Source organism: Dunckerocampus dactyliophorus, chromosome 4, assembly GCF_027744805.1.
Source record: "Dunckerocampus dactyliophorus isolate RoL2022-P2 chromosome 4, RoL_Ddac_1.1, whole genome shotgun sequence".
Classification (NCBI taxonomy): Eukaryota; Metazoa; Chordata; class Actinopteri; order Syngnathiformes; family Syngnathidae; genus Dunckerocampus; species Dunckerocampus dactyliophorus.
The window spans coordinates 28,085,191-28,109,729 of record NC_072822.1 but is presented as its reverse complement, the minus strand read 5'-3'; the positions used below and the strand labels follow the sequence as shown (position 1 = coordinate 28,109,729).

Genomic DNA, 24,539 nt, shown 5'->3' with positions numbered 1-24,539 from the left:
ATTTTCTCTTATGTCTACTATATTGGGTCATACGAGTGTAAAGGTGACTATGGGGTGTTATTTCATGTCTAGAGGACTCTAATAATGTTACAAACCGGATGTACGCAAAAAAGGTTTTGTATGCTCTAACTACAAAAATATTCAATTTATAAATAAGGACTCCTACTTCACTTATCATGGTCGGGTCTAGAAACAAATAACCGCGATAAACGAAGGATTACAGAATTGCACTTTTTTTTTGCTCTGCTTCTACCTACTCCTTTTTGGTTAAATTGTGTAAACAAATTCAAACCATGACGCTGTCGTATATCTGCTGCATGGTGATAACTCACACCAGGATGGTAGCGGAGGTCGACGAAAAGTATATAGTCCCGAAATAAAAAGTAATATAGTAATCGCGGCGTCCCAACTCTCTTTGAACTTGCTGTGAAGAGGTATTACACATAGAGGCAAGATTGGAAAAGTACTCAAGGGGAAATCAATATTTCATATTGCAAGGGAGGTATTTTCTTGCTGTGTAAAAGGGATGTTTTAGCATTACACAGGACAGGACAGGAAAGCCAGGACATGGTACCTCTCCATCACGGTGGCTGCCTCCTGCTCTCTTTTCCGCCTCTTTTTCTCCGCAATGCCTCGGAAAGCCCTGCCAGAACGTCACAGTGTTAAGTGCTTTTGTGGGAGGTTCAATTTACGGAACCCACCGACATTGTGGGAAAGAAGTATATGATCCCCTGCTGATTTTGTATGTTTACACCCTTACACAGACATGAACAGTCTTGAATTTTTACATGAAATAAAGGTCATGCGTTCATTTGACCAGTCAAACCTCAGTTTTCTTATGCCCCAGTTTCCACGATTCAGTTTTTGACAAAAAAAAAAATCACCAAATTGTAGTACTTGTAGTCCATAGTCTACAATCTTCTTGATGGTCTTGTAGTCCATTCTAGTCTTCTGCAGGTCTACAGTCTTGAGCCTGAGGTCAGCTCTTTGGTCTTGCCCGTGGCGGTGAAAGGTTTGGTGTCTTTTATCCACATAATGATTTGAGATTAGGAATACTTTATTAAAGGGGCAAAACATAAAAACCAGTTGGTTGGTTAGTCCAGTATATAGGGGATCCAATACATATTTAAGTCAGTCAAATACAAATTCATCCATAACCTTTTTTTAAATGTTATTTTCTACATTTTGTCTCTCGCTGTTAAGGTAAAGCTCGCGTGAAAATGATGACATGTTCATATCTTTGTAAGGGGGTGAACTTACTAATTCAGTAGGGGATCAAATACTTTTTTCCCCAACTGTCTATCAACTTCTGAACCCAATCGGGGTTAATCGGGGTGAAGGACCTTTAAAAACCTTTGATTTTCAGAGGGAATTTGAACTGCCTAAATGATGAAGAGACTGAGCAGACTGAAGGCCTTTGGGTCTCTTTGGGTTGGGACATGAATGAAAAATGTTATTCATGTTGGGTAGAAAGAAAAAGAGGTCAAGGTGAGTCGGTTAGTGAGTTTTTGGTGTTATTCTGGGGTTAGGATAGCATGTTTTAACGCGCACGCACACGCACACACACACTAGGAACACAATGCGAGATCACATCATGAGAGAAGATTTACAGTGCCTTACCAACAATCCTATTCAAGGTGAACGGCATGAGTTGCTGTTTTTGTACATCATCAGGAGTCTTTGACACGAAATCGTTCCAGTGACAGTGAACGCTGTCATTCTTCCCTAAGTGGTCCTGACAGAATGTCAGCACCATGACAGTCATGTGTCACTGTATGTCAAACATGAGCCCTGCAGTGTGCTTGTGACTGACAGGCCACTGATACTCATGGAAGCAATTATGTCATTCTCTCTGCCCTATTGCACTATTAAAAGCCATCATTTATCATCATATTCCAAATATTCAGGGGAAATGCACCCCTTTGTTCACTCCCCTTGGCAGTGGGCAAAGCACCATAATGTCATTAGTTAACAGTCACTATATTAGTTAGGTCCATCCTGTCCTGTGTATTTGTGTACTACAACTCCCACCTTATGAAACGCTATGCTTAATTACTAGGGATGTAACGCTACGTTTTCAAAATCAGATTTTGCAGTGCAGAACTTTCAGTTTGGCATAGTGGCATACTGATTTTCCACGGAGTGCACCTAAAAAGTGACGGACGGGAAGTGTTTATGGCATCACGCGTCTACTTGACAAACAAATACAGAGGAACCTTGGTTAGCGTTTTCCCCGGTTAGCGTGTCCTTTGGTTAACGTTGGTTAACCAAATGTTGCCTCGTTTTGCGTCCATTTTCCGGTTAGCGTACAATATGGTGCATGTCTCGCTGTGTTATGAATACACTACATGAGTGCAGATGTGTTCTTAATGTATTTTTATCTCAAAATGTCCTTGTTAGCATCTTGCTAATACATGGAAACAGGAACCAGGAGTAAGCGCCATCGCCCGTCTATGATGTCTTTGTTAACTAATACAGTTACGCCACAAGTCTCAAAAATGTTCACACAAAACCCATTTTTATAGCTTTACAATTATAGTGTAACATGCATAAAGTAATGCTAAAATGCAAATAAATGATGAATGAAAGGAATAAATGAACATTTAAGGTTGCTTTTAGCTTGATTGAAGATGTGATTGTTGCCGAAGACACGATGTGGCAGCGAGATCCACACAAACACCACCTTGGTGTTTTGTTATGTCTTGAATACAATATCAAGAAACAAAGAAAAAACAGAGATAGGTGACTGAAAGTCGTCTCTCTTGTTGAGTGGAGCCGAGTATGAACACACTCCAGTTTGCCATTAAAAAACAACAAATAAAATTGATACTAAAACCAAAGTTAAAATATTGTTGGAACTCATGCTGATGAAAATGTGAAATTGCATCCTAACATCAATGCAACTGCGGAAACCAAATTATAGATGACAGCGAAATATTTGAGGAGAATAATACGGAAAAAGTTACAGTGGAACCTCGGTTAGCGTACGCGTTAGCGTATGTTTTTTGATTCATTTAGAAAATTTACGCCAAAATGTTGCCTTGTTTAACGTCCATTTTCCGGTTAGAATACAATATGGTGCGTGTCTTGTCGTGTTATTAATACACCGCTTGAGTCCAACTATGCTCTTAATGTATTTTTATCACAAACGTCTTTGTTAGCATCTTGCAATAAAAGGCAAGTAAATGACAAATGAAAGGGATAAATATAAAATAAATACATCAATTTTTAAAATAAATTTAATAAAAGGGATAAATCAGCATTTAAGATTACTTTTACCTTAATTTAAGACGTGATTGTGACACAATGTGGCAGTGAGATCAACACCTACACCACCTTGGTGTTTTGCTATGAGTTATTTCTTGACTTCAATAGTGTTTCTCACCTTCTTTATCAAAATGCTGGCACTTTAAAACCTTCTTTCGCTCAGTTTTGGGTTATTTTGCAGCCGTGATCAAAAGAAAAGCAGAGACTTGAGGTGAGAAACTCTGTTGAATTCAAGCAATAACTCATGGCAAAACACAAAGATGGTGTCCGTGTGGATCTTGCTGCCACATTGTCAACAATCACCTTTTCAATGAATGTAAAAGTAACCTTCAATGTTCATGGTCATGTTCAAATGTTTCAGTCTTCATTTATATACGGTACATTTAGAATTGTTCTATGTTGACTAGCACATTCTGGTTCTATGAATTAGCACGATGCTAACAGGACCTTTTGTGATAAAAATACACTAAGAACAGTTGGACTCACACTGTGTATTAATAACGTACCAAGACGCACGCCATATTGTAGGCTAACCGGAAAACGTACGCAAACTGAGGCAACGTTTAAAATCAATGACAAAAAGAAGCAACAGACGAAAAGTTGATTTGTAGTTCCAAACATATTTGTTTTGTTTTGGTTTTTGGCAAATGCCTCAGAGCCAATTATGCAAATCAGATGACATTTTCCCACCCCTGCAACCTGCCATGCCACTAATGGATTGCAGTCCTGTGGTAAACATTGGATTATAGCGTACCGTTACATCCCTAATATATATATTTCATATATCATATACAAGGCATTAAAATAATACAGAAGTTTCCTGCCTTATCATTCCAATGAGCGAGTAGTAGTACCTTGAAATACACAGTACAGTAGACATTGGTGTGGATGAGGACACGGTGAGGCACATGAGGAAAAAAAAAAGGTTCAAGATGTTGCACCACTTAAAAGGAAACAAAAAGAAAGCCAACTATGAAGAATGTGGGTGGCTGAAAGAATTACTCACGATATTCTACAGTCGTGATTTGGACCGCCGCCACAGAGAGAAATGGAAGAAGACAAAAAACAAGTTAGCAGCATGTTTGTGGAACAGTCCCTCACCCTGCATTCAACATTTAGAGACTCTGGAGTGACTTAGTGTCGTACATATAGAATACACACAAGCATACATGCACTCATCATGGGCATGAATGTCTCATTTGTGATTTAGTTGTTCTTTTTCCAGGATTGAAGGATCTCAGCCATTTTTAAAACCAACAATTTAGCACATCTGTGGATTTTCTCTCATTTACACAGGGTCCGAATTGTACACACAGCCTCACATACTGTATGTTACATAAGGTACAGTCACCTAAACACTACACTACAGTAATCCCCCACCATTTCACACTTCCAATTTTGCGACTTCACCATATCTCCGTATATACAGCCTCTTATTAGTAAAACTAATATGCATCCATCCATCCATCCATCTTCTATATGTGTGTCTCACCTAACATTACTGTAATGTTGGGTGAAACACACAATTACCAGACTTGATCGCCAGAGCAACAGGCTTTTATTGCATGTTTGAATGATCTCACAACAGGCACAATAATCCCTAACACGGGCCAAGCCAGCCAGTGTAGATAGAATACGACATGTCATCACAACGTCTTTGAATGCGTCTTTTGAATGCCTTATGTTTTTATTTTACTTCATTTAGCCATTTTTATGCTTGAAAAGGATTCATTTAGTAAAAAAAAATCTAATTTGTTTAAATCTGCTTTTTTGTTTACTGATAATAGGCCGTATTTAACTGATTGATTTATTGATTAATATATTTTTGAAAAAAACGTGAATAGAGTGAAGCAGCAAAATTCGAAGTGCAAAGTGGCGAGGTATTACTGTATTCTTGAAAGCCTGGATCGTGCCAGGAAACCAATTTAAAAGCACAGTTCTGCCAAGTAGAGTGGTCCACAGTCTGGATGGAATTATGCCAGAAGTTTGTTGATGGATACAAAAAGTGTCATATGGAGGTGAAACTTGCTGATGGACATTTAAGCACGTATTAGTGGGGGTGTTCAGTGGTGTATCATTTTCACCCTGTGTGAATTCAATCCAAAGTTGTGAATTGAATTCTTGTTTTTAACAATCTTTGAACACGCAACTTGTAAAACCATTCCACCCCAGAAATAAAGTAATTGGAATAAATGATTACATTCGTGTTACAGTGTTACCATCAATAGAAATGCTACATTCACACATGATTTACAGTTCATTTGTCAATACGAAAATGAAGTTTTGGTATTAAAATATGTCTGTTTGATATGTTTCTACACAGTGCATGCATCATGTCACGTATTAAAAGTGTTTTCTTCCAGACAATTCAGACATTTATTAAAAAGGTACGTTTTTATTGTATCCATCTGCTTAAAAATGTGACTTATTGCAACTTGTGTAGCTTTAGTTTGTCTCCTTGTTGGTGTAAACATTGCCCCCTCCCTCTGGCTAAATGCCACTCACAGTCGTCGCGGTTCGGATATCGCTCTCTCACTATATCGCGTTTTATCAAAAAAGACTAAGAATAAGATAAATGATTGCTGTTTCGTGGTAGACTATGTTGACTATGTCCTGTTGTTAGTCAAACAATATTGATACACAAGCTATATACAGTATTTAATATTCTGGTCACTTGGCATCAGTAATATTATGAGACATGACGTCAGATAATCGCCCAAAGTCAGCTGGGATAGGCTCCAGCATACCCTCGCGACCCTAATGAGGAGAAGCGGCATAGAAAATGGATGGATGGATGACGTTAGATTACATTACCTTTCACACTGCATGGAGACAATGGCCGTGGCTGAGATGGAGTAAAAAAAAAAAATTCTCCTCTCATTCTGTGTGGAAGTGGTAAGCTTTTGGCTTCTTTCTCCTTCTTCCCCACACCGTTTGAAACACTTTGTTATGTTTACAATAAGTAAATTGGAGAGGCTAACCAGTTAGCTCGGTAGCTTGCCATCTTTTGTCCCTGCAGTGATCCCGTAGCCTGCGCAATGGGATGTAAACAAATAATAATAGCAGTGTAAAAGTGACTATAGGGGTGTTATTTCATGTCTACAGGGCTCTAATAATGTTAAAACCCGTACTTAGAAAGTCATAAATACGTTTTCTATACTCTATAGGATAGAGTCTATACCATAAAATATTTGGTTTATTAATATTGAATCATACTTTGCGGAAATTCACATATAACGGTCGAGTCTGGAAACCAATTAATTGTGATAAATGAGGGATTACTGTATATGTTTTTTCTTCTTCATGATGCATGTTTTGACTCATGGACTTACAGTATACTCCAGCACAACGTATAAGTAAGGAAACAGGGCAAGTAAACTTGTGACATTCATAAAGGATACCATTCAAAAGACATGCATTCATTCATTCATTCATTGAACGTTTAATGTCATAATAAAATCTTTGGATCTGCATCCCAACAGCATGCTTGTTAAGTACGTTTGACGATACGTGTCCTGTGATTGACTGTCTGTCTAGAAGCTTTCGTCTTGGCTGTGTGGGCAAATACACATAATAGTCATAATGTGCTGTACTCACGCCTGCATGGTGGTGGTGGCGGTCTGAAAGCTGAACATGTTTTCTTTGGGGAACCAGCTGTTTGGATGATCGTCTGAAATCAGAAGACAAAGACATCAGCATGTGCAACAGTCACACTAAAGTGCAGTTTAGCTTCAGTGGATATATTCTCACATTACTTACCTTTGCCAAGGTTGCTATTAAGATTTGACATCTTTCTGATTTCACATTGCATTGATTTATTGTTAATTGCAATTTAACTACCGTAATTATTTCCAATATACGCGTTTAAGCAAAAACACTACACCTTTTCAATTGTTATGTGTTGCACAGTAGAGCCTCACACCTGCAAAAACTGGCGAATAATTAATACGCCCTAAAAATGTCTACTTTTGACACATGGCTCACTCCTCCCCCTACAAAGCCTCCTGATAGTTTGTCGTCAACACTGTCCTCTGATTTCAGATGCACATTTGCAATAAAAGCAACTGTTGTAGCGGCTGGTTCCATGCAAAACCTTTAATAAAAAGTGAATTGTGCCGTGCGCGCCCTGAACTCCGTTACGGAAATATGTTTCTCTACACTTACTTACTGTTGCTATTATTTTATCATGAATTGAAAAATCTCTTATGGCTTAAGTTTATTGTGTTGCCTTGATTTCAGCTGTGTTGTCATTTGGATTAATTGTTTTTGTTTATTTTATAATTGTAATGTTTAATAGCAAACTGGACTTGTGTATCAAGTGTGGAAATAATGAGCGTTACGTACAGGAAATGAGGCAAAAAATGAGGCAGTCATTACAAAACTGTACTTTTGAGTTGAAACAACTGTAATTTCAGAAAAATACCATTTTAAAAAGGCATGAAAATGTACTTTTTGTAACAAAAAAATATCGAACTGTGACGCTCAAGTCTCAAACCAAACCGTGAATTTTCTGTGTCGCACCCTTGTCATCAATGAAGTGTGTACTTTGGGATAAAGGGAATAAAAATGACCTTTTTGCTTGTGTTGGGGGCTGAGGGACCCCCACAATTGGGAATCATATGGTAGAAAGACCCCAGTGTTGAATAACAGTGTGAAGAGGACTAAATATATACGTAGAATACTCTCAAAACTGGGCTGTCGAGAGAGAACTGGTAATAACGCGTCAAGGTTATCTGTTCTGACGCTTATGTGCATGAATGTTCAAGAACATTCTGAGATATCTGGTGATGCATGTTATTTTTGTGTGGTCAGAGCCTTATTTCAACCAATGATCAATAAACAACCACAAACTGTTTCTGCATTTTGTGGCCCTATGTCAGCTAGGATGGGCTCCAGCTTCCATGTCAGCAGGATACACAGTATAGAAAAGAATGGATGGACGGCTAAAACAAAAATTCCATCTAACGTGTATTTACCCTTTTCATCAGTCGATGCTCCGTCTTCACTGTACATCCTTTCCAGTTTCTTGAGGTGCCTCCCTCCAGTCCATGGTGAAGTATCCAGGTCGAGGGAACGCTGGCTTGGACATGGAGCATGAATGCAGGCCCCACAGTCTGAACCCCCTTTACTCATTCCCCAGTCTCGGATATTACTGGAGCTGTCAGAGTGCTGCAGTGACTGAGAGGACGACAAAGGACCTTCACGATGCTTGTGGGCGTGGTGATGGCTGCTACGGTGATGGCTACCACGAACTGATGAAAATGATTGCTGGTTGGTGAAAGATGACTTATGGTTTTGGCCTTGGGATAATGGCTCATCCTTGCTGCTCTTCAGGACGTCCAGTTCCAGGCTTTCATTGCTTCCAGGGCCCAGAGTCATCCTGACCTCTTTTGTGATGGTGTACACCCTGGCTGGCTTCACCATCCCACGCCCCTCTGGGTCAGGAGCACTGGGTGGGTTCTCTGTGGAGAGGCTGCGTGCCGCAGAGAGTCTACGTTTTGATGGGCCTAAAGGCGCCTGAGCTTTGAGTGGGTTTGCCTGAGGATGGGATTGGATCTGATCACTACGATCGGGATGCTCGGCCTTGCTGGACTTGGCTACGGGTAAAGACTGACTCTGTGGCGGCAGATTGTTGTTATGCAAGCAACCGAGAGGGTCTGGAGAGTCACAGTCTTGGGGAGCGAAGGAGTCAGACAACAGTTGATCTACACACAGATAAGATATTGTCCATAAAATGTAACATCAGCCGTCTAAACGCATGTGCATCACCTACCTGGTCTGCTGCGATTCTCTGGATTAGTATTGGACACGTATTCGTCAAACTCTCTGGCTGCCCTGTGGAGACACAATGTCTTTGAATGCGTCTTCTGAATGCTTTATATTTGTATTTTAGTTCATTTTACCATTTTAATGCTTGAAAATGCTTAATTTAAAAAAATACAGTACATAAAATGTTGTTAAATATGCTTTTTTTTTTTTTTTTTTACAAATAATAGTCCGTATTCAGCCACAAAACAGCATGTACACAGTACCGCACCACAGTCTCACCAGTTCTGATAAAGCAACCTTTGGAAGCTGCAACTTGACTTTGCTCACACAACAGACAGACGGCACCAGGATTGTGGCAACAATAAAATCATAAAATCAGGCACGTAGACGATGTGAAAGCTCTCATGCTGCCAGGAGCGGATGATGACTTGCACGCTGTTCAGAATCTCTTTCAAACAAAGAATTTGATGGTTTGTGGTATCACACTACGAATGAATACACATTTAATGGCATTTTAATTGTAGTATGATTGTCACGTCCTGGCACTGTGGTCTTATGACACAACTCCAGGATGAGAAGATGAGAACCAAAGTGCAGGTAAGAAGTTTTTTTTAAATTATTATGGCTGCTATGCAGCGGCAGGGTCACCAAATGAGCTGTACACGACAATGCTCCAATGCAGGATCAAAGCCAAAGGCCGAACTAAATAGTCAATTACAAATGAGAGGCAGGTGTGTTGGAACAGAAGGTAAAGCTGGAGGAAAACTGAACAGAGCAGAACAGGAAGTAACTACAAAATAAGGGCATGGAAGGGCACTGTCACGCGGGCTAACTCACAGATCATGACAATGACGTACATTGTTTCTGTCTTAGATGATTTTCTTTAACTGCATTAAAGCCTTAAACCAGGCAAACTGTTTGACTTACGGGCCACAGTGGGTTCTAAAGCAAAATTTAAAGTTGAGATGCACTCAAAACGTGCTTAAACGTGTCAATAGGGATGTACCGATCCGGTCTTCAGGATCAGGATCGGCCGCCGATACGCTGTATTTGTGAAGATCAGATAATGCCGGCTTCCGCCACGAGATCGGGCCCATCCGGTTGCCGTATCACGTTCGGAACTCTGAGCCACACTCCAACATGGTAGGTGCACTAATGCGCCTCAAAGCTGGTTGCCATTCGACTCGCGCCATCCGCAAGAAGAAGGAAACGCAACATCAACATTAAGACATGTCCGCGGCGTACCGTGGAGAACTTAGTTTCACGTTGGATGTTCAGCTCCGTAGCTACAGCGGTAGTTCCCTCTCACTGTGGCTGGACTGCTGCGTCATGGTGAAGGGAGCTCGCACGGGAAGTGCCGCTCTAACTGCTGGTTGATAATAGGGGCCGCACAAATACTACTAAACATGTTGAAACAGCGGCGAAAAACCTTGGAAACCTCTCTGTTACAAAGCGTGAATGGAAGCTAGCGGCAAGACTATAAAAAAAATTCGATTGGATCGGAAGCCAAAAAATGTGGATCGAGACATCCCTCGTGTACAACAAGCGGCACATCATCAGAAACGTGTAAAAATATAACTATAACTACAACTAAAATATAACTACAACTATAACTATAACTAAAATATAATATAACTACACAATGTCAAGTCACAACAGTTGATAACAATGGTGATGATTTTTAGATATCAATACATAATTAACTTCAGGTTTTATTCACGCAGAGCGGGCCCATAACTGGCCTAGCTTCTTGCTTTGCAGCTGGTGTGTTTTAGGAGAAAAACAGAAGGCGTTCAAAGCGCTTTCCATGCTAATTTACACTTGTGGCGGAGGCAGACACAAAACGTAACGATTGTTATTGGATTTCCAAAGTTCCTGTACTGGTTGGTTAATATTGTCTGTGTAGCACAAATTGCGTGCATATTTTGCAAACAGCACATCAATAATGACTTCCACTGCAAATCATTTTAGACTTCATATAAGAGCCACTCAATAAAACCATATATGTGTTAGGTTTTTGTGTTCTTTTCCCCCAATATCCATGATGAAATCATCCTTTTTTGGGACAAAGTTCATGTGGCAGTTGTTTAGCATTATTAGATGCTTTAAAGTGTTATACCAGAGTATAATGATAGACCAACCCTCCCCAAATTTGTCCCCAAATGTCTCCTCAAAATTGAATTTGACAGGTTTTTACTGAATAAGACACCCAGAATGTACAGCACATGAATCAAAGAGGATGTGATCTTTGGGCCATTATTTCTTTTCTAATTACTGGGATTCCTCCCTGAATCAACAGTGTCGACACCTCCTCCATGTGTTTGCTCTTACACAAAAACACAGCAAAAATATGACAAGACGGCCAAACACCAAAACCAACTGACAGAAACACCCAAGCGTCCGATCAAATGAGTTTTCTGTAGAACTTTGTCATATAAAGCTTGCCTCGCCATCCCTCTTCGTCACACTGGCTCATGCTTGTTTGAAAACACACCCCCACTCTGCTTTGTATCAAAACCTTGTCTTCTGGGAGCTGCTGTAACACAGTCCCTTGGATTACTGTAATGACATGTATATCACTGGAAAGCGCAGAACTACTCGTTTTAGAAAACGTTTATTTGGAAAACAGGTAGGGAAATCCTGTCGCTTTTATTGTTAAAGGGTTTTAATCAAATAAAAGGGAAAAGTTGGCTTAGCGGGTCGTGGTTTGCCCTTGCCTGCAGGTAGTATGGCAAAGGACACGGGACACAATGATTGGCCAGACTACAAAATGGAGGAGAACTTTATATGGAGCTCGGGTCATTTGGCAATGTACATTGAATGGATGACACACATTGAATGACAAGCAATGAATGACAGAGATTCTGACTTGCACCTGCCTTGCATCCTTCACTACCCTACCCCCACCTTGCATCTTGCTATTTTTGTCATACACAGTGTTGAAAGAGATGTGGAGAATGACAGTGCGACTGCAAGCTATACATGATGCTGCAAGCTGTTCAGAGATCTGCTCTATATCCTGACCACTAAGCAGAACTAGGCAAACAAAAACCTATCCCCTTGACGCGTTAAATTGCCTTTATGGCTTTTATGACTCTGAGCAGTAATAATGATGCCTCACTTTGCACTGACTTGCCCCAAGCAGCAAAAGCTTTACATGAAAAAGTATAAGAATGATGCCTCTTTGTGTAGTTGTGTAGTTTTCGAACAGATTGTTTATCCATGTTTGGCCAAGGGATATAAAAAGAAAACATTACTGGTTGCTGACAAAATAAAATCTTTCTCTCCACACATCAGCACGTGACTATATTCTACAAAATACCAAAGAACAAGCCTAAAAAGCAAAAGAGTGCACTCTTTACTTCATTAGATAAGAAATGAGAATGATGACTTTTAAAGGGGTTCGCCACAGACCACAAACAACTTTGTTAGCGTGGAATTTCTACAAAATGAACCCAGCCGTGACCTAAAGACCGATGTACGTGATTATGGCATACCATTATACGAGTACATGCAAGTCGAGTTTTAGTCTAAGTAAGAAAAATTGAACACCTAAAGCCTCGGTCACAACCGGATGTACAATTTTTTGGCGCTGAGATTTTTGGTGTTCCCTAGATCGCTGCAGGGTTTTTTTTGTTCGTGGAGAACGTAGTTTTGGTGACCATGAAGGAGATCTCGACATGCATGGAGGATGTACAAAACATCTGAATGTGCGATGGCCGCACTAATTGCATATGCAGGGTGCACGTGTGGCACATGACACACACATAGGAGTCCACAAGTGCGACGTACAAAAAAATAGACATTTTGCCCAAACCTGACACCAGCAAAACGTACGAAAGACACACATTGGCCCTACGGACGACACACAAAGACGTACGAAGTGCGTACGTTTGTCTTGCAAACTGAAAAAAACATAACCTGTAGAGTCTGTTTGACATGACAAAGAATCTCTGCGGCCGATCTGCGACCAGTGTGCGGCTTGAAAATCATAACATCACACGCACGCCCTCCATGCGTTTCTTGTGGTTTTTTTGCATCGTCGTAGAAGCCTGTATGACCGGTTGTGCCCTAGGCTTAAGTCACTCACACCTTCCACAAAGCACATGAAGGTCATATACAATCCTGTCTTAAAAACATTAAATACACTAATAAAAAAGAATGTCATAAAATGACAACTCCTTACTTTTATACCTGTGGTTGTCTTGCACACTAGAAGGGGCGTTGCAAGGGAGAGAGAGGCGGGTTTATTGGGAGGAGGACATCTCAATAATGAGAACACTACACTACTTATTTTTTACTGGCCATTTCATAGGAGCAGGTACTTCCACATGGACAATGATACCATCTTTATCCTTCATGCTGTCCAACGGCTTGTTGGCTGACGTTTCTCCACTGAATGAGCATGTTATCATGTCTAAATTCACTTCACTTTTCGCTTTCACTTTCATTTCCAACAGAGAGGGAAAGTGACAATGTCTAGCAAAGTGTGACTACATATTCCTCCACCTATGCATGTTATTAGTTCTGTTTTTCTTTTTGTCCAGTAATAATAATTAATAATAGAGTTAATTAATTAGTAAAAGAGTGTGTGGTAATCACAAAACGTAGTAACATGAACTGCCATGAGATGAAATGTTGTAACATAAAACGGCGTAACACAGAACATTGTAGCACAGAAAACAAAATGTGGTAGCGCGAAGCGTTGTAACATAAAATGGCATAACTGCCGTAACACAAAATGTCAGAACATGAAACATTGGAACACAAAACGTGGTAACAACAAAACGTCATAACAAGAAACATCATGGCCACAAAACATCACAAAACTTGTGTAACCCCAGCGACTACCCGGAACTATGTTCTTTATCACTGAAATCCGACCAGAACTGGACTTAGAGGACCAAGCGGGGGGGGTAACTCGCTGTTGATGTACTCCACTGTAGATGGGGCTGTCATACAACTTCATGTCAAAAAAATCCAACCTATCCCTTTAACACAAAAAGTCGTAGTATGAAACGTCAGAACACAAAATGGGATAACCACGAAACGCTGGAACATGAAACATCAAACCCACGAAATGTCATAAAATGAAATGCCATAGCCACGAAATGTCATAACACAAAACACCGTAGCCACAATACGTCGGAACACAAAACAGCATAACCTTAAAACGTCGTAACACAAAGCGTCAGAACACAAAACATAACACGAAACGTCGTAACCACGAAATGTCATAAAATGAAATGCCATGACCGCGAAATGTCATAACACAAAACGCCGTAGCCACAATACGTCGGAACACAAAACAGCATAACCTTAAAACGTCGTAACACAAAACGTCAGAACACAAAACATCACAACACGAAACGTCGTGACCACGAAATGTCATAAAATTAAATGCCATAGCCACGAAATGTCATAACACAAAACACCGTAGCCACAATACGTCGGAACACGAAACGGCATAACCTTAAAACGTCGTAACACAAAACGTCAGAACACAAAACATCACAACACGAAATGTCGTAACTACGAAATGTCATAAAATGAAATGCCATGACCGCGAAATGTCATAACACAAAACGCCGTAGCCACAATACGTCGGAACACAAAACAGCATAACCTTAAAACGTCGTAACACAAAACGTCAGAACACAAAACATCACAACACGAAACGTCGTGACCACGAAATGTCATAAAATTAAATGCCATAGCCACGAAATGTCATAACACAAAACACCGTAGCCACAATACGTCGGAACACGAAACGGCATAACCTTAAAACGTCGTAACACAAAACGTCAGAACACAAAACATCACAACACGAAATGTCGTAACTACGAAATGTCATAAAATGAAATGTCATGACCGTGAAATGTCATAACACAAAACGCCGTAGCCACAATACATCGGAACACGAAACGCCATCACCACAAAATGTCATAACATGAAAAGTCGTAACCACAAATGTCATAACATGAAACGCCATCACCACAAAATGTCATAACACGAGGATCGCCTCTGGATGTGTGAAAAAGCTGTGCAATCCACACGAATCATCCATCCATCCATTTTCTATACCGCTTCATCCTCATTAGGGTCGCGGGGGCATGCTGGAGCCTATCCCAGCTGACTTCGGGCGACAGGCGGGGTACACCCTGGACTGGTCGCCAGCCAATCACAGGGCACATATAGACAAACAACCATTCACACTCACATTCATACCTATGGGCAATTTAGAGTCGCCAATTAACCTAACCTGCATGTTTTTGGAATGTGGGAGGAAGCCGGAGTACCCGGAGAAAACCCACGTGCACACGGGGAGAACATGCAAACTCCACACAGAAATGCCCAGGGGAGAATCAAACCCAGATAATCTTGCAATGAAGTCGATCTCTAATTCATCAGTAGATATAGAATGCTTTGACAATACACTCCAAGGAACAAAGCTGAACAAATAACATGATATCCCACTTTTACATGTGAAAAGTGACTCGATAAGAGAAAAAACACAACGGAAGTTGAAGTAGGGATAGTACTGACAGCCAAGTACACATGCTAACAACATCTGTGATGAAACACTACAAGATGAATTCTAGCACAGTCATGTGGAGCAGCAGCACACGTACAGTACGTAAGTAAGTACAGTAAGTTACACGTACACAACAGCGAGCACACAAGTCTTCAGTCTCCTGGGGTGACTGTCAAATGGAATAGCTGTGTCGCCTATATGCCTTCTCGCCATGACACTCTAAGTAATTAAATATGAAGCTGCACGTGCAGCACTGGCACTCCCCTTGAAGACTCCCCTCCTGGCTTGGATGAATCGAGGGGAGGAGGAGGAAGGACATGAGGAAGAAAAGGCAATCGTCCCTCAGTTCTGCATGACTCAGTGCACTTCTTATAAAAATTCCATATGCTAGGGAGCGAAGTGATGTCAACATGCAAACCAGTTCACAGAGGACAAAGTAATACAACGTTCAAAGTCAGAATACAACATCCACACTGTTTCGCAGGTCAAACTGAGCTAGGCTTTACAGACAGTGTGCAAAATAGGCATTTCATTTAAGCAAGTTTACCCCTTTAGAAATATATGAACAGCACATCATTTTTATGGAAGATTTGCTTTAACAGAGAGAGGATGAATGTAAGAATGTAAAAAAAATGCTGAAAAATAATAAAAGAAGATAATAATTTGTGTTAAATGGAGTGAAATAAGTATTTGATCCCCTGTCAACCAGCACGCAGACCGGTTTTTATTTTAGTCCTGTACTTTAGGAAAGTACTCCTAATCTCCACTCATTATGTGGATAAAAGATACCTGTCACACAAACACTCTCTCCTATCCAAACAGCTCTACGACCATGGGCCAGACCAAAGAGCAGTCGAAGGACCTCAGAGACAAGATTGTAGACCCGGTCTCTTTCTCGCCAAGCTTCTTGTCAATTCTGTTGTAGTCCATTCCAGTCTTGTACAGATCTACAGTCTTGGGATCAGTTCTTTGGTCTTCCCCATGGTGGTGGAGAGGTTTGAATTGAAGAGAGTGTTTGTGTGACAGGTGTCTTATCTACCTAATGAGTTGTGATTAGGAGGACTAAAATAAAAACTGGTCTGCGGGCGTCGAAATGATTGCTGGGGATCCTTCTCTCTTCAGTTGCCATTGCTCACTTGCGACACAATCCAGGTTTTAGCCCTAAATATGCCCCACACACTTGTTAAACACTTTTACAGTATAAAATGTATAGCTGCTCACCACTAATGAATGGTAATGTAAGGCAATCAATGAACAGATGGAATCTGAGTCACAGTGTAGCCAGCCACAGGACACAACTATGGCGCATTCAAGGGCCGCAAACAAAATGTGAAATCTGAATGCTTGAAGAAAAAACAATCAGTGAAACATAAAGATATAAACATGCACAAATTGTGGTATACGTATGCTGACATTTGATCTTATAACGTATTTGTACATTATTTTTGGACATCAAAAATAAAAATAAACTATTTTTTTAGCAAAAATCTGCGAGTTTGCGGGGCCATCCACTGTATACCTTTGTAGTGATTTACCTGTAGTATATACACTGGTTTAGTATATAAACTGTAATGGGGGAATTGATTCATGAGAGGGACTCAGCTGATAAGAAACGTCCAACTGTGCCTCATGTTGCTACGGCTCAATGCAACTACCCTACCAGCACCACTGCCTTGTGCTTTTGGAGGGTTGTTTTTCTTCCTACAGCATGTTTTCAAGCATGTGACATGAGGAGGGGGAGGAAGGAGAGGAAGAAATACGGCGACGAGAAGGAAACGTGTCTGTAAGACCAAAATAGAAAGTAAGCAGGGAGTGGGATGAAGATGGAAAGCATAATAAGTCAGGTAAGTGAAGAAGTGGAGGTGGTACTCTGTGATGCAAGCCAATATATAAGGTGAATAGTGCCTCTGCGGGGGGGGGTTGGAGACATTAACAAGTAATGCCATGAAAGGAAAATATTTTTGCCTCGGTGGTATGACGACGAGGGATGTGAATGGATTTGTGTTTGTGCATGTGCACAAGGACGGGTAGGTCTGAGTTGGTGGTGGGCAAGGGCTTATGTTTTCACACAGACATCAGCAGAATACAGTCAATAGTGAGACATGTTAACACATTTTTCAGATTGCCAATTCCGAATCAAGGTCATTTTGTGGTTATTAAAAAGCCAATAGGGAGCCCTAGCATACAGTATGTCTGTATCGAACCCATGGGCCGGCATGGGCCGGTGTGACATTGTGACAGTATAATAACCTTGGACGGTTTCACGGTATTTAATTACAGCTCTAAACTATATTATTTTGAAAAGATAAAAAAGTGAAGTCAAAACAGTCATTTTTAAACCATACAAAAGAACACGATGAAAGTGGAACATATGTATTTAAAATCCATCCATCCATTTTCTATGCCGCTCATCTCTCTAGGGTCACGGGAGTATGCTGGAGACAACAGCGCGGCGCCACTCAATGCTATCGAGGCAGCTAAAGACTATCTATCGTGCTAGCTATGCCTGACTTTTGACAACACAGCACACGCCTGTGGTTTCAACAAATCGAAGCCCAGTTCCGATTGCAAGGAATAACACAAGACATGACAAAGTATTTCCACATAGTGGCCGTGCAGGACCTCCACTTTCTCTCATACCGCATGACCGCATGACGGCATGATGGGTAATTTTAGTTCAATTCCAAACTGGCTGATATTTTTCATACAGCTAGCCATTTTCATGAAAAACTTGCCCAATTTATGGTCTACATGTGGCACAGTCCAGACAATAGTTCCTGCTGAAATAATAAGAATATTGTAGTCCACCTACAGAGTCCAGATGAATACGAAAGAGAATGATGCCAAAGCACAAGCAGGGCACACTGGTGACATCACTGCTGCATCCTCCTTAATTTCCTCCCTTATTGTCAATATATTGGTCAATTTTAATGCTAATGGTATGACACATGGTCAGTATTAGTTTTCTTCTTCTTATTTTTAAAATGTAATGATCGCCTCTATTGCAAAGAAAATGAGATTTTCATATCCGATTTGGTCCCATTCATTCGAATTCTGACCACATAATTTGACTGACTCACAAGTGAAAAACATATTACATTTTTATTTTATCTGAGGGGACTTTTTGTGGCTTAAGGGTACAAGGTACAAGGTTGTTTTTTTTTTAAATAAACTCTGATAAATCATTCCAAGGCTGTAATAGCCTAAACATATCCCACTTCGTACATAATGTTTAGCAAACACTGCGTATTTTGTGTTGCTCCCATTGAAAAAAGTAAAGAGTTCTAATGACAAAAGGAGCATAAAAACACGAGGGATCGAGGCTAAAGCATGTGATTTCATTTTTAAGGGGCCTCAAGGGTGAAAGACTTATCCTTACAAACTTCAATATTATGGAGTGCATCCATCAACACTCATATTTTTATACTTGGGTTGTCTTAACGTGAGTCTAATTTGCATAATTGGCCATGACGCATGTGCATGTAATTGTAATGGACGCTGTAGGAGAGATGAATAACATTGGAAGAGTGACAAAATGTGGGCAAAAAACATCCATCCGTCCATTTTCTATACCGCTTGTCCTCACTAGGGTCACGGGTATGCTGGAGCCTATCCCAGCCAATTGGACTGGTCGTGAGCAGAAACCATGAAAAGCAAAACATATGTTTAGAAATACAAATGAATGTTTTTCTGTCACTTCTTTTGGCAGATTTTTTTTTATGTCAAGTGAAGAGACTTTTGGAGAGTCTGACGGGCTCCGTCTTGTTTGTGACATTAAAAAAATCGGTTACGTTCTGCGGTTGTTTTATTTTGGTGTTCTGACTTTATGTTTCCGTTTCAGTTTTTGTTTTCCGGTGGAGGCTGTTACCACTCGGCTATTAGTGTTGCTATTTGACTTGTTGCATTCAGCACTATGGCGTCATTAGGGTCGCGGGGGACATGGCTTAGCCTATCCCAGCTGACTTCGGGCGACAGGCGGGGTACACCCTGGACTGGTCGCCAGCCAATCGCAGGGCACATATAGACAAACAACCATTCACACTCACATTCATACCTATGGATAATTTAGAGTCTCCAATTAACCTAACATGCATGTTTTTGGAATGTGGGAGGAAACCGGAGTACCCGGAGAAAACCCACACACGCACGGGGAGAACATGCAAACTCCACACAGAAATGCCCAAGGGAGAATCGAACCCAGGTCTTCCCGATCTCCAGACTGTTACTGTGTTTATTGGGCATATCATTTTTATTAAACCCTTGGTTCCTCTTGAGACTTTTGCCTCTGCCTCTGCTTTTGGGGTTCAACTACCTGCCAACCATAACAATGACAAAAAGAAGCTACAAAAGAAAGTTCTGAACATATTAGTTTTGCTTGTCATGTTTTTTGCTCATTTTTTGCAAATGGGTCACGGCCAATTATGCAAATTTGACAATGATGTCATTATGTCAGCCCACCATTGCCACAAATAGACTGCAGTCCTGTGAGAAACACTGAACGTACGTGTCAAATGATGATGATTATTGAAATTTTTCTTTACACAAGGAATACTACCAGTGTGTCGTGTTATAATCTTACTACATTTCTTTTTGGCAGGAATGGGATTATTACATCGTCAAAAAACAGTTTTAGAGACTTTTAGAAGTGACCCAGCGGTGTCCTTCACGTTCCGTCCTGAGAGATACGGATCATTAGTCACATCAATAGACTGACCGCCATCTTATTGCTCCCTCAGCTGCTTCTGTCATTGATAGAGCGCTATGGCAGCGCCGATGCGGGACCCTTATGTCAAATTTGACTTCTTATTCAGCCCCAGGCTGTGTGGACAAGTAAGCTTTTTTGTTTGTGTCATATGTGTGACATTATCGCAAAAAAAAGTTCATGCACGCATCATTGTACATCTAATATCTCACTATATTGATGAACAGATGCGTTGTAACGCACAACCAAGTCAGCGATGGTGTGTCCGTATTAAGAAGCAGAGTTAGGATGCCATCTACTGTGCAAAGTTGGAACGACAAGCTACAGTCACAGACAATCCCATTATAATGTGTTTGTGAGTTAGGGCCAAAGGTTAAAAAAACAAACAGGTATCACCAAATCTATCTGTGGCGGTCCGCCATAATTAAATGTATATGTGGGAAACACTGATAAATGCAGCATTTTAACAATTTGTCATATTTGTGATAGTTCCTTAAAATAGTGATTACCAATTGGTTTGGGTTGTGAAGCCATTTTCAGTGGGTCGCGGGGTCTTTGCAAAAAAAGCCCTATGTCCGTGAACACACCTCACGCAAGTGCTATTTGATTGCTACGCCACCACGAGCACTGCTGCCAACTCCTCAGTAATAAAAGTAGCTATTGGCTGTCCTAGAAGTCGCCACCGGCTAATTTGCATGTTATTTGCATATAATGTTCTAACAGATGCTATAGGAAAAAAGCATAACCTCATGGGAGAGCCAACAAAGTGAGTAAAAACACCATAATTAAGTTTAGAACTACAAATAAACTTGATTCGTGACTTGTTCATTTAAAATTGGCCATCATTTCATCAAAAATAAAAATAATTTTAATATTTTATCTCGGCCAGCGCCTCTCAAAGTCCAAACAGCATAATAATTACATCCGGACTCGCCTCCACCGCTTTAGATCCCGCTCTGTAAAACAGGGCAAGATCCAACCCGGCGGCATCGCGCCTCGTAATTCATGGATGCGTAGAGCTCCACTATGCTTTCAGGGTGCCGCGGGACGGCTTGCGACTGCTTTGGGGCGGGGCGGACCTCTCGGAAGCACCCGCTGCTGCTCAGGGAGAACAGAAACTGCAGAACAATACGCGCTTTCACTTTTAAGTCCCCAAATAACAGAAAACGACGCCAGAAAATGTCACAAGATTTGTGGCTCGTCGCCAGATTTAGCGACAAAGTTGGCAACACTGACCATGAGGTGCGTGCCATGTTTCTGGGCAACTTGGTCAAGCTTGAGCGGGACAGGAAGGACATCAAGTCGGTCTGACACAAAGCTAGATAGCGAGAAGAAATGCTCCTCCTATTATCATGAAACTACTGAGTGTTGAATCAGAGCAGCTGGACTCGTTTGATTTTTAACTTCTGATTTCACTTGTCATCCAGGTCCATGTGCAAATGCTCTGATTCAACTCCACACACTGAACATGTACTAAAAACATTTTACACACACTTTTTTTCACATAATTTTCAAATTTTTGCATTAAAAATGTATTGTTGCTGAACTGATCATGAAACTTGTTTTGTGCTTGTACACCGTGTTATTTTGCAGTGTACCTCAAATTCAAACTGCACTTTCATGTCTTTTTATTAAAGATACTTCTCGCAACTGGCTCCAAATGACACTGCCAGCGCTGAGCAAAGGCTAATGCGCATGTGTGTGGTACCTGGGGAACAGCTTACATGCTCAGAGCAGGAAGAGGGAAGCATATAATGCTTGCAACGCGGTCAAAAACGCCCTCTCGGCAGCCCCGTAGACGTTTTATTTATTCAACCCATATTTGAGAAGTTAAAAAATGTCTGCTACTTGGGTTGCCGCTTGTCATTGAACACATATATAGAATTAATATATTTGATTGAGTAAAAAAGACTCAAAGCAATCCAATTCGCAAAGAAGTTATATATATAGTTAAAGAAAAAAACAACTCCAACAACTTTTTCTCTTCACATAACTTCGTTCTGCCCTTTTTTTTTTTTTGTCGACCATAAATAGCCCCCGGGCTGCACTTTGGATATCCCTGTTGTAGATTTTATCTTGAAGGGGCAGTTTTCTTCAATAGACATATTAAATGTCAATTCCTTTTTATTTCAATAAATATTACAAAAAAAGTATTTAAAAATATAATTGAAAAAATGTTTTCCAAATTTATTTTTTTTTAAGTACTTGAAAAAAAAAGGATGCAGGGGACCATTTAGTTGGTTTGCACTTCCTTTATAGTATCGAAACAGCACTTTTGCAAATGACTCCGGTCTTCTCATCGTCGTCATCGTCCTAGATCTGTCCGCAGCCTTTGACACCATTTCACACACCGTCCTCCTTAACTGATTGCACAATATTAGCACCCCACACACACACACCCTCCACTGATTCAAGTCATATCTCTCCGGCCGCACTCCGTTTGTTTAGCTCAGAAATCCCATCCGCCCCCAGTTTTCTCTGGTGTGCTCCAAGGCTCTGTCTTGGGGACCCTGATCGTCTACCTCCTGCCAATATTTTCCGTAAGTTTAATGAACATTTTCAAACTTCAGCTTTCTCAGAACTCTGCTGCCAAAATAAATCCCCAAATAGAACCCCCTCCATCCAGCAGCTCCACTGGCTCTCCATCCAATACCGCACCCAGTTTAAAAGGATTCTCCTTACGTTCAAGGCTATCCTATCCATAACCTCACGCCACTGTATGTTTGTGACCTGCTCCATATTTCCGCACCCTCAGATTCTCCTCATCCCTCCAGCTCGCTATCCCCTCTTGTCATCTGTCCACATGGGAGACAAAGCAAAGCAAAACCCCCTCCCCCCAATTCACTTTAGCATCAGCTAGTTATTTATTTGAGCGCACATTTGCAATTTTAACTGACTTTTTATGTTTTATGTTTCTTGTCTGTTTCTGCGCTCCTTTTACTGATCCTTATTTTTTGTTTTACACGGTGTACTTGAGTGCCCGAAACACTTCATTTGTTTAAAGACAAAAAAGGGCTCAAAGCAATCCAATATGCAAAAAAATTATTAAAAATGACATACACTTAAAGTTAAAAAAAAAACAAACATCTTGCATTGCACGTCAGCTTTGTGTTATTTTACATGACTCCTTTTTGCTCTTTTTTTTGTTTTTTTTAGAAATGAGAAATATTAAATATTACATGTCAGACCATGTTTTCTTAAAAATATTATTAATACGAGTAAAGAATTAAACATTTCAAAACCCAATAATGATAATGTCATATTTTTTAAGGAAAAAAATCTTTCGCGATTCCCCCCCCTCAAAAAAACAAAACAAAACAGCTGGTCCTTCCTAGCAGGGGGGGTCCAAAGTTTTTCCAGTGAGGTTCACATACATAAAAATGAAAGGACGGAGGCCACTTTGATAAATTTTTCTACATGAAAGATGCTAAAAGCAATCCATGAGGTCAAGTGTATGGTAAACTATCTGAACAAATAAACATCTTAACATTGTGTTATAGCTGACAAAGCCAATTAGTGCAATATCTAATAATATATCACAGTAATATTCACGTCGTTTTATTTTTACAATATAAGGAGAAGTTATTGAAGGTAAGAATGCATGTATATTTTCCCAATACAATAGAAAAAAGACAACAGATGATAGTGATTTGTGGTGTTTTTCCATACAAGCAAACAATATTCTTTGTAACTTTGGACTCACCGAACTTTAGCGGCCACGGAAGAAATGGCATCAGTCCTCAGGTTCTTCCTTTTGGACCCTGAAGTTCCCATGCTGAGGTGGACACGACCCACAAGACGAACCGCGGACCATTCCACACTGACTGGCGGAACCAAGCAGCCACACCGGAAACACGAGCGTAGTCAAAAGCAAAAGCATCGGCAGTCAGCGATGTAAACTTGATGAAGTGGACGCGAAGAGAGGTGACGATGAGGAGGACAAAGACAAGAACGCAAGAAGATGGACTGCGCTCAACTCACGAGCCACGAGCCCTGGAAGGAAACTATGCCCATATATGGAAGACAGCCCGCCTGCACTGTATGCTCACAGCAGCCGCACATGGAAGATGCTAATATGTTAGGGTGACCAAACCACCTAGAAAGTGATAATTGTTTTTCCTCGGGCCATTACATTGACCTGCATTAGGGCACACTTTTTGAATTCGTGTTACCAAAAATCCGCAAAAAGACAAAGTAAAATGCAGAACGTAGGCACTGAGTTAAACCTCTGACGCTGAGTTGAGGTCTGGAAAAATTGGGGACATA

The 24,539-nt window shown here is 40.7% G+C and overlaps 1 protein-coding gene across 2 annotated transcripts in view; it reads right to left on the bottom strand.

Moving 5' to 3' along the window:
- The window catches only part of LOC129179808 (NMDA receptor synaptonuclear signaling and neuronal migration factor-like), a 48,834-nt gene extending 24,585 nt beyond the window's left edge, over positions 1 to 24,249 (bottom strand). Inside the window, exons 1-5 of one of the 2 annotated variants that reach the window (XM_054773527.1) lie at positions 23,977 to 24,249; positions 9,041 to 9,102; positions 8,244 to 8,972; positions 6,865 to 6,937; positions 575 to 643 (exon numbers count right to left, since the gene is read on the bottom strand). In XM_054773527.1, the coding sequence (XP_054629502.1) occupies positions 575 to 643; positions 6,865 to 6,937; positions 8,244 to 8,972; positions 9,041 to 9,102; positions 23,977 to 24,047 (1,004 nt within the window). In that variant the 5' untranslated portion in view covers positions 24,048 to 24,249. The remainder of the gene's footprint in view (positions 1 to 574; positions 644 to 6,864; positions 6,938 to 8,243; positions 8,973 to 9,040; positions 9,103 to 23,976) is intronic. The other variant, XM_054773528.1, reaches the window with a different exon arrangement.
- Between the last annotated feature and the right edge of the window lie 290 nt (positions 24,250 to 24,539).